At 37.1% G+C, this 11,168-nt stretch overlaps 1 protein-coding gene across 1 annotated transcript in view; it reads left to right on the top strand.

Annotated features, from left to right (window-relative positions):
• The window catches only part of FBXL4 (F-box and leucine rich repeat protein 4), a 63,255-nt gene extending 52,380 nt beyond the window's left edge, over positions 1-10,875 (top strand). The window contains exon 9 of the mRNA XM_085056293.1: positions 1,321-10,875. Coding sequence (XP_084912419.1) covers positions 1,321-1,484 — 164 coding nt within the window. The 3' untranslated portion in view covers positions 1,485-10,875. The remainder of the gene's footprint in view (positions 1-1,320) is intronic.
• The last annotated feature ends 293 nt before the right edge of the window (positions 10,876-11,168 follow it).

An 11,168-nucleotide genomic window follows, 5' to 3' on the forward strand; every position in this document is an offset into this window, starting at 1 on the left:
CCTTAATTAGTGCAATTAACAGGCTGGAGGTTTTGTTCCTTTTTTTTTTTTTGACATTGTGTAGATAAAACGTGGAACTTGTGAAGGGGCTGTAAGTATGAAAAAATTCAGAAAAGCAGTAGAATTCATGAAAGATAGCTTTAGAAAACCCTAAAATTATAATTTTTGGCAATTGAGAAGGTTCACCAGGGAAAAGCTTCTTCAAAAAATCTGCCACTTCTTTTGCAGGGGAGGTAAGGAGGGTGGGGAACATTATTGGCCCAGGCCCTAGACAAGATCCTGCACTAGATGGCTTTTTGGGGTGCTAGTTAGCTCAAGATGGAGCTGTGTGAGTTGAAGTGTCTGCCAGCAGTTTTCTGCAGTAGTCTTGGATATATAGACTCTCTAGAGGGAAAGCTTGATGAGCACTTTAGCCCACTGTAGTCATCCAGGCTCAGTTCACTTGCCTAGAGTAACCTGCTAGGCTTCCAGCCTTTCCTGTAAGGCATGAATCTCCTCCTCTGGGTCCAGTGTCCTGTTTGCCAGCTGTGGGTGGATGTCCTACACGGTGTAAGGTCCCCAAGGGCCACTGAGTCACACGCCAGTGCCCAGCCAGATGAATCATGTGCCAAAGCACCATGGACTGCGCTGACTTGGATGTCCATCAGCTGTAAGGGGTGTGTGGACTTGAGTTTATAAACATCTATTTATTTGGTTTCTCTCTGAATCCTGTGCTTGATCTGACCCTGTGGTGACACTTGGGAGTTCAGTCACTGTGATCTTGTTTTTAGCAGGCTTTAAATAGTGTGTTTTATACATACACGTAGGTATGATCAGCAGTCTCTTGAACAACTGCCCCTGCATGTGTGTGATACCCACACTCTCTCCAGAGCCCTGGAAGCCTTGCTGGTGCCTTTGGAATTGGAGTAGCCCCTGATCATTTGTCTGCTGTGCTGCTGCTCAGTGCACTCAACAGGAGAGTCATGAGAGCATGACTGCAGCATTCCGTGTGGCTGCCCAAGCCCAGCATCTGGTCACTGGGAGGTCTTGTGGCTCTGGGTACTTTGCTTCTGTAGTAAGAGATTCATTCCCCCTGAAGCTGTAAAGTTACTCCCCAGCAGAAAAGGATGGTGACTTAAGTCAAGAAAATACAACAGGATTTTTAAATACAAAAGTTCTGCATGGTCTTGGAAAAGCTTTTAATTGGAAAACTAATTGAAGTAATCTAGATAAAGGTTGTGTTGTAGTAGCATTTTTTCATGACACAGTATTAACAGCTTTATAAAAAACCCCACTATTCTTGGTAACTTTACATTTCTGTTTTGTTTTGTTTTTGAACAGGAACAAGGATGGTGAGCCCTGCATCTTTAAGAAAATTGCTGGAGTCTTGTAAAGATCTTTCTTTACTGGATGTGTCCTTCTGTTCACAGATCGATAATAGAGTTGTGCTAGAACTGAATGCCAACTTTCCTAATGTGTTCATAAAAAAGAGTTTCACCCAGTGACTCCCTACATATGCTGCTGTGGAACTTGTTTGGCAGAGTTGTTTTCTTGTAAATTTGTGCTGACTTTTTTTTAAGGAGAATATAAATCTGCTATGAAATAGTGGAAACTATTAAGTATCTACACAAATGGGTAAAATACATTTAAATGTATTATGTTTCTTAAAGTTGATATTGTATCTAAGAATTACTTTACTCTGTTAGTTGGTGGCACTGCATGTTTTTAAATACTGGCCATATGTCTGGCTTTAATGAGAAGCAAATGAATGTCTTCTTAAATGTCCCTTTACAGGATGTTACACACAATACACTGTAATATGCAGGTGAAAACAGCAGTTCAATATTTAGCAGTAAGGAAAATATGGGTGCTTCCTTTTCATGTGTTTGTGTGTGTATACGTATGTATTTGTATATACATACACGGATATTGTAGCATTCTAGTTTGGCCTGCAGCATAAGATTTTATGATCTGGCCTATAATTAGTTATTTGAAAACTAGTTTAAGTGTGTATAAGAACAGATAGAAAAGGCACTTTGTTTTCTTTGAGTTTTGGGAATGAATTGTATCTGATACATTTTTCTCCCTTGCTTCACCTGAAAAAGATGTAATGATGTTTTGCAGTCCAGCCTAAGCAACACAACTGATAAATGCAGGAGTCTGAACCACCTGAATTTAGAGCAGAAATGAAAGACAAAATTGACAGCTGCTACTTGGTATTGAGATACAAATTTTAAGCCAGGTATTTAATGTTGTAACTGGTAATGTGTAGAAAACTCCAGAGTAGTTTTCTTTTTCAAATTTCTGTCATGGTCAAGATTGATTTATGATACATCTGGTTATTGTGCAGAGTACCATGAAAAGTAGAACTTAAGGTAATGCATTATCAGCTGTCCCTTTCACTGGCATCAAATCTGCTGTCAGGTGTAAAAACAAACATCTTTGTTCAGTAAAACAGCAATGAAAATATAGTGGACTTGAAACAAGGGCAATATGATTTGATGGTTTTATGATCACCAAACCTTGGTACTGGATTTGTTTTGTTTGGGGTTTTTGTTTTGTTTTTTTTTAAGAGGAGATTAGCTCAAAGTACTATTGCACTCTCTAAGACTGCTTAGCCTCTGGAGAAGGAAAACTGTGTTGATGGACAGTTTCTGGAAGTTTCTTCCTTTTGCACTTTCTTGGATGAAGCTTTTCTCTTTTTTTCTCTTGAATACCACTGCTAGACTATGTTGCTATGTACAGCTTCAGTTTAGAATTTTACGTTTTTAGCCATTGTTGATGAATTTGGACCATAAAATATAGGCTGTCATTTGATACTGGTTCTGTTATTCTTGTGTTGATGGCACTTATTACCTACTGGAATAAGAAGAAAAATACTTTGTCTGGGAGAAGTACAGTATTGTACTGAAGATCAATGACAAAGAACACTTCAGTTCATGCAGTAAATAACCAACTGCTACTGGAGGACTGCTGCAAATCATTAAAAATCTGACAATCTCTGTGACTCCTGAATGACTGCTTTGAACTCTTTGTGCTGGTGCCAATACTATACAAACCATGTCATGAAACAGCTGCAGAACATTTATCTGATTGTATTGAAAGACCTAGTTCTTCAGATTTTTAAATTTTGCTGAATCTCTGGGGAATTCCAGATCCAAAGAAGGGCATGCACAGTTGGCTTTTTGGTTTTTTTCCTCCACACAGATAGCACTATGGGATTTCCAACTAGATTATGCCATTCCATTTTTTTCTTCTTTAGAAATCTGGACATTGACAGAGAACTTTAGATTGATTTACTTTTTTTTCTGCACTGACAGATGTCAGCTTTGGTGTGATTGTTTGTGAGACCTCATTTCTCTCAATCATTTATTTTTCTGGGAACTTTAAACTTTTTTTAATCTATATTTTTCATTGTAATTGAGTATTAAACATTATTATTCTAGTTACAGGAGAACACAGGTTCAGATAATGGGAGTTTACAGAGTTTCAAAACAAATGTTTTTGTTGTAAAATTTCACTTCTCAGGGGTTGTTCTGTGTTTATCTCCTTTATTTTGTGTAGAAATCCTTTTTGTTTGTTTTTCACTGTAAATAGAATGAGATGTGGATGAAATGATAGCCATTGTGCCTTCAAACTGGTAAACTTGGTAGATAATACACTTTAACTTCTCATCAGTGAATCAAATAACTGTTTTTGTAATCATGTACAAATAAAAAATTTCATTCTCTGTTGCTTTTTAGGTAGCGTAAAGAAGGTTTAAATTGACGTTTTCTTCATACTTAAGGATTTTTTTCTTTTTTATGTTGAACCCTCTGTTTTAAATTCTTTTTTTCAGGAATTCTGTGTTGTCACTTGGATGATAAATTGAAGTCTACTTTTTATTTGGATTGTTTAAAACTTAGCTATTGCCCACATATAATTATTTCAGAGGGCTGGGAAATGATTGGTAATGACTTCCACCTATAGTTGTAGACTTCAACCTTCAGTCAGAGAGTAAGCTCTTTTAACTATGGCCTTATAACAAGAAGTCTTCCAGCAAAACAAGGTTAGACCAGACTTGACATTTGTAATACTTGTAGGATGAAGAAAAGAACCTGATTTTAGACCTTCCTTATACATCACAAAGAAGCAAGAATAGGTGGCTGTCTCTAGTTCTGCTATCTTATACTTGTCTATTTATTTATACATATGTGCGCATAAATTATATATATACACACACATATGTTTGTGTGTATGCATTAATTTTTTTGGATGTGTGTACATATGTAAACATATATGTATAACTCTCAAAGTTTTTCGTGTAGGAATTACTTTTGTGAAGTGATTGTGATAGCAAAAGATGTTTCATAGCAGTTCTGCTTTCAACTGTTGCTTTACTGTACTTGGAGACTGAGTTCCTCTCCACCCATGCATCAGGAAAAGCCTGGACAGGAGATGTGCTAGATTTCCAATGTTGTTTTGCCAAAGTGCCTTTTGTTTGTCTGCTGGTGAGAGGTGTTACAGGGTATGAAGAGTGAATGCAGAGTCTGATAACTACTGTGGACTGTCTCCTTGTGAAGCAGTCGTATAGAGGGAAACTGATATTCTAGTTTCATTTAATCCAAAATGAATTATATCAATTCTTCCTTTGAAGGAATTCAATTGCTTTTGAATTGGGTTGTCATCTGCATCACTAGACTGTCCCTCAGTCATGTTATCTAAATTTTGCATATTCCTTTTTTTAATCCTGTTGTTTGACTATATGTCTTTCTGAAGTTTTGTAAAAGATGTGCTTTGGCAACAAATGTTACAAAAACATGGCTAACATGTTTGAAAAAAGAGGTCTGCTCTGAATTGCTCCTGTTCTTAAATTAAAGGGGGGCTTCCATACCCTCTGTATGAAATTGATGTGGGATGGCCTGTAGGTAAAGATGTCATTCCTTGGGTATTTTTAATAACTAGTATGATAACTTTACCATTTAAAGCATCTTCTCAGCTCTTCTAGGCTTTAATTCAGTAGCGATCTTGTATTCATAATTTTGAGCAGTCTCACTACGTAGCTCTATGGAAATGGATGGGGTTTCTCTTCTTTAAATTGTGCACCTGATTAAGTCCATTAGTGAAGATGACTTTTGTAGAACAGTGTTGCATAGGAGTTTGGACCTTATAATTCCCCACTCACTTGGAGGTCCAAGTTTCAAACAAAAAACCCTAAAAAAACCAACCAAAACCTACCAAAACCCTTGTATTTCCTTAGAGCTCTTATGCTAAGTTTTCCAGATACAGTATGTCCAGTAATCATGGTACACAGTGAGTAGAATCCATCTCACTGGATGTTAATTCTCTGAAAGTTAGACATCTACTTCAAGAGAGGAATCTGGGCACCTCTAGAGAGTTATTAATCTCCTAAGACAGACATCTAAGGAAAGTAGAATGAATCATGTTCTAGAGAGCCCCTCTGGAGACTGTGGAAGCTGTGATTTAGCTCAAGTTAGATACTAAACTGAGATTAATTCCATCCAGTGCTGGTACTACCTGTCTTGAAAAACAAGACTGAAAAAACATCCATCCCTAAACCTTAAACCCCTCCAAATTCCATCCAGAAAGAAGCAAATAAAAGCAATTCTGACAACTTGAGAAGTTTTCTTAATGCCAGGATCTCCTTCTGCCCCTTGCCAGTGCCTGTGGTATGTAATTTGTTTTATTTTGTTAGCTTGTTTGCTTTTTGGTTTTGGTTTTGGTTTTTTTTTTTGAAATGCGTCCCCTTTCCCTGTTTCAAAATCTCATGTACCTAACTGGTTGTATGTATAGTTCAGTAAATGCATGAAATGAACAGACAAACATAATTAATGTATTGCCACTATTTTGATAATCTTTCATATTGCTATAATTAAGACTGAGTAGTTTAACTGCTCTATTATCATCAGAAATGTCACCCACTGTGCATTTGCAAAAATTGTGTGCCAAGTCCTGCTTCTTACTGTGTGTACTTATTGCATCTTATGGGATATATTTCCTATGTCATATCTGCAGGACTGCTAAATTTACAAAACTAGATAAAATGTAGCATTTTATTGTGAGGACTATGGGAGCAATTTATATATCTATGATTTACATGTTCATTATTGCTCTTTAACAATGATTCTATGAGTTGTAGCTTTTGAAATTACTAGACTAGAAATCCCTGGTTTAATGTATCTGCACATGCTGTGTCAGATGCAGTCAACATTTTTTTCCCAAATGAAGGCATTAGTCCTTCACTGAGATGATGATTTCTTTGATTTTTAGATTTCTGACTTGATAATGAAATGCAAGAAGGTGCTCTTTATTAAATGTTACCAGGCACAGGACAAGTTGGGGTAACTGACATTTGAAAGGACTGAGATACGAGTTTTGCATGTTACAGATCCTGATGAGCTTCAGAGAAGGGCATCAGCAGGAGAAGTCTCTTTAAGAAGATTCAGCCTCTGTAATAGGAGGCAGTGGTGAGATTTTCCTTTTCAGCTAATGTTCTAAATATTGTTACTTTCAAGTTACAGAGCTCTGGTTTCTCCCTGTCTTGTTTTCATTTAAGAGTGGTAAATGACACAGTTAGGACAGATGTCCTAAATTGAAGGGTATCCATTGTGAAGAATGAAGTTTTCTCTTGCATATTTTGTTCACCTTTTCTAAAAATAAAATTTAAAAAAATACCCTCAACTATTTGAAAACTCATTTTCCTTGGATTCTGAAGAAATGCATATATCAAGAAGGCTGAGAAAAGAAGGGGACTTACCCACATTTCTCTGCAAACTCATGGAAGGTAGCCAGAGCTATTTATAGATGTGAGGAAATTAAGTGCCTTGCTCCAGATCAGCTGTTATCTTTCCCAGAAACATAGCTTTCCACGTAATATCACATGCTCATACTTCTAAATCAAGATTTAGCATTTAGATGCTCTTAATATTGACCTTTCATGTACATGTTTGTGCAGGTAGTCATGGTATCTCTTTGTTTCATTTTTATCAACTACATAAAAATATTTTTTCTTTGCCTACCACTGCCCAGCTATGTTTTTTATTATTTAATAAAACTATTTCATGCATGTACACACAAGTGCATGTAAGACTTAATTGCTCAGGTTTTTTGCAACTGGTCCTTTTCAGAGGACAAATAAGCTGCAGTTCAGGGGTAAAAATGGTAAAGTGAAGTCTCTGGTGAAGAGAATGCTCAAGGGAAATCTAACCCATGTGTAGGAATACCTGATGAGGGGAAGAATGAACGGGGAACTAGATTCTTCTCGGTGATGCCCATGGACAGGACAAGAGGCACTGGGCACAAAGTGAAACACACAGCATGACACATTTTATGGCACAGGTTGCCCACAGAGCTTGTTGAGTCTCCATCCCTGGAGATACTCATCATCCTGGGCAACTGACCAGGTGGCCCTACTTGAGCAGGTGGAGGCTGGACTAGATGACCTCCAGAGGTCCCTTTCCAACCTAGTCCATTCTTTGTTCAATGATCTGAGATATTCCTGTGGTTGGTTTCTTTGCTTTGGCATACTGATTGCTGAAGAAGGTAGGGAGGGCTGAAAAGAAAGAATACGTATCATAAAGAACTTGTGATACTGAGAACAGACAAAATAATCTTGTACATTTCCTTTGTTGTTATTTTAGGAGAAGTAACATTTCTCTCAGTTTAAGTTAACAGGAAAATCTGAATGCAACTTACTGAAATAAGATTTTGGTAATGTTTTCAACATGCAGTCCTGTAACATATGAAATACTCAATTGGTTTATGGAAGTATGATTGTCCCTCCAAAATCTGAAAGTTACACCAAGGACTAAGAAAAAAACCCCTATTCTTGGGCTCTGGCAATAGTTTCTGGTTAGAAACTGAGTTGACTATGATACACTAGGAACAGTTTAGTTTGTGTATCTTTAGTATGTGTTTATGTAAACCTTACACTGAATTGAGATTGCCGTGGTTTAGGTGCCAGTTATTCCTGCTTACTCTATTGGAAACTGACTACAGCAGTTACCTGTTCATAGTATCAAACATGAACATTTGAATTCATGTGAAAAAGAGTACCAAATTCACAAAACACTGAGATGTCTTGAGTGTTTTATGGAGATACAATATATAGTTATGGTGAATTCCCATCTTTTTATTATTATTTTTACTTACTATTTTACCATTGTCAAGAGTTGTTGTCTCTGCTCACTATCAGGAGATGGGTTCCCTTTTATCAGACCTTGGTCTCTCTAGATATGTCTTCAGGGCAGTGCCACAGATTTCTGCACCTACCCACTGTTCTGAAGTGAACAGACGTGAATTAAAAATAGCTGGTTTGGTTGTGATTTGGAAATTAATGGCTAGTCTATGCTTGAAGTTATTTTGGAATATTAGTAACAGTAAATTAAAATAACAAGGAATATCCATTTTTTGAATATTTGATATTTACAGGGAGACCTTGCACTTTCTGATTGAACTTTGACTTACAGGCAATTACAGGTGCCCTTCAGCTGTCATAATGAAATCTATGTGATGGTGATCTTTCTGGATCATGTTAGTGAGCATAAAACCACTGCAGCTCTTCAGCATCTTGTGGCATTTTGCATTCTTGTTCTTGCCAGGCATATGATGGAGTTGGGGGTTGTGTATATTGGCCTGATCTCTGCAAGTGAGGTGTGTGAATTGCCTGAGGAAATTTCCTGCTCACATTTATTTGTATGTGCAGATGAGAAGGAAGGGCATCTCCAGACCTTCACATTTAAATATCTAAACCTAGCATCTGGATTCATTTAAATATAGTAGGTCTCTCCCTGCTCCCCATCAAATAACCAACAACAAAATACTTGCATTGTATTTATGATTTAATAGCATACTCCATTTTCTGCCAGAACAATAGGAGTTTGAGCAATGTAACAAGAAATTCCTACTGTGGTACCTTTTAAAAAAACTAATTTCTTTAAAAGGTGGAAGAGCAGCAATAGAGAGAATAGTCCATACACTGTGTAAATACCTGTGCTGTGCATGCTGCACCAGAAGCAAGTTATGGCTTCTTGTGATAAGTTGAGAAGGACAAATGGGCTAATTGCCTCTAAGCGCATTTTCTGTCGCTGGAGGATATTTATATAATTGCATTTTAAATATCTAGAACAGGTACTACAGTTAGGAAACTAGTCTCCTAGGGTCTATCACTGGGTAGATAGGTTCTTCTATAGGGTAATTCACATCAGGAGATTTGTCTTAAACTGAAGTCTTGAACTGACCTTTGGAAAAGCAGAGGTCTGTGTAGACCAAATTTCTGTTGCAAGCTAGCATGAGTGGATTCAGAGTAAGAGGTTGTTTACCCCTCGGTGCTCTGTTAGTGCCCTAGCTTCATTTACTTCTACCAAAGGCCACCACTTGCTTTGCACTGTTAGTTGAACTGGATTGGATTGCTCCCTACAAAATATCTTGGTTAAAGCTAGAAAATTATTTGTTTTCTAGTAGTTGTCCTTTTGGTTGTTTAGGGTTTTTTTACCCTCCCAATTTGGCTATTAAACCCAGCAGAAGGAAGGGGGCATTTAACTTCAATTAAAAGAATAACAAGCAGCAGGTGGGAGCATGTTGGTTGTGCAAATGTTTTAATTCAAATTAGCATAAATGAGGATAGCCACTCTTGATTGTGATCCAAAGCTTCTTAATTTTTACATAGTTCATCTTATTACTGTGCCACAAAAATGTCCAAAGCGAGGTTGTTTATTTGCACCTCATGATGGTGGCTCAAGCCCCAAAGTATAAAACGCTTCTGTGAACATATGAGAACATTCAGGTCCTAACTGACTTCAATAAATACCGTAACAAAGATCCTTCCTTCCAAAATGATGCTGGAAGGTTCAGATTAGAAAGGCTAATAAGAGCCCATTTAAAGCATGGAGAAGGCAGTGGGTAACAAAAGCAAGCTGGAGGGAAGGGCAGCAGTTCTTGGATATGTTTTTCAGGACTGTTTTCCTGATATTAAGCTGCATTGGCCCACGAAGCTAACATCCACTCTTTTACAGCATTGCAGTCCTAAATATAGTCAGTGTTCCAAGAGCTCTTTCTGTATGTGCTGTCTTAGATCCCAAATCTGTTTTCTGTGCTCCCATTCAGTAATTAGCCCTGCTCTTAGTTTTGTGCTCCTCTTAGTGTACTAGCAGTGTTTATCTTAACATCTGTCTATTTGTTTTGAATATTCCTCTCCGAGGCTCATGCTTTTCTTTTATACTTAGGCAAGTACTTGATTACATTTCAAAACAGGGTTTTTCCCCTGCTCCATGTTCCCCTTGACCGAGAGTGAGCACAAGATAACATTGGTGTATTCCTTCTGTTCAGGTTTGGCTGCTGTGTCTTATTTGTGTGTGTAAACCCAAAGGTGTCTGTGCATTTGCAGACGCAGCTCAGGCAAGGATACCTGGCTCCTCCTTTTTTCAATACCTTTGACTCGTGTTTTTGTGGTATGAGGTGTGAGTTGGCTTGAACACACACATATACACAAAACAGAGATGTTAGCCCTATATTCATGAAGGATTTCATTTATTACAGAGAAATAATCTAATGCCTTATATTGCCAACTCAATGATAAATTTTTGTCTTTAAAAGTTAACCAGTGATTTCTATTTAGCAAATTAAGCCTGTTTTCTTCTGCTGTGTGGGATCATTTAAAATGTTATAATACTGTGTTGTGCAGTTTACTCCATTACTGGCAATATAAAAAAGTTGAAATTAATGTTCTCCCTGAATTGTCAGTGTCTGTTAATTCAGAGATGACAGAAATGTGTTAAAATATATTCAACCTATAGTATTTATCTTGCTTTGCACTTAATTTGTTTCCCTTTGACTGTGTTGCAAAATGCCAAGTGTACATAATGAACAAATAAAAAATAAATTATTTGTCTACATTCATTGACCTTTTGTGCATTCCTTTTAAAAAACAATGAAATACAACACAATATGATACATTCTGAGGAACAGTTTGGTTATATTTTTATCACTGTTCATTTTGAAATAAGCCACTCTGGGTGTTTTTTGTTATAAATTTGTAAGCTAGTTTTTTTTATTATTATTATTGTTATTATTTGAAAAGTGTATTATTGTTTAATGGTTAGCTTCTTCTAGTCCTATGAAAGCACATGGAACTAGGTGTGTTACACAAAATAGATGCTTCACTGCCTGAAACAGTTTGTGGTACAGAGCAA

Source organism: Lichenostomus cassidix, chromosome 3, assembly GCF_008360975.1.
Source record: "Lichenostomus cassidix isolate B80296 chromosome 3, HeHo_3.0, whole genome shotgun sequence".
Taxonomy (NCBI): Eukaryota; Metazoa; Chordata; class Aves; order Passeriformes; family Meliphagidae; genus Lichenostomus; species Lichenostomus cassidix.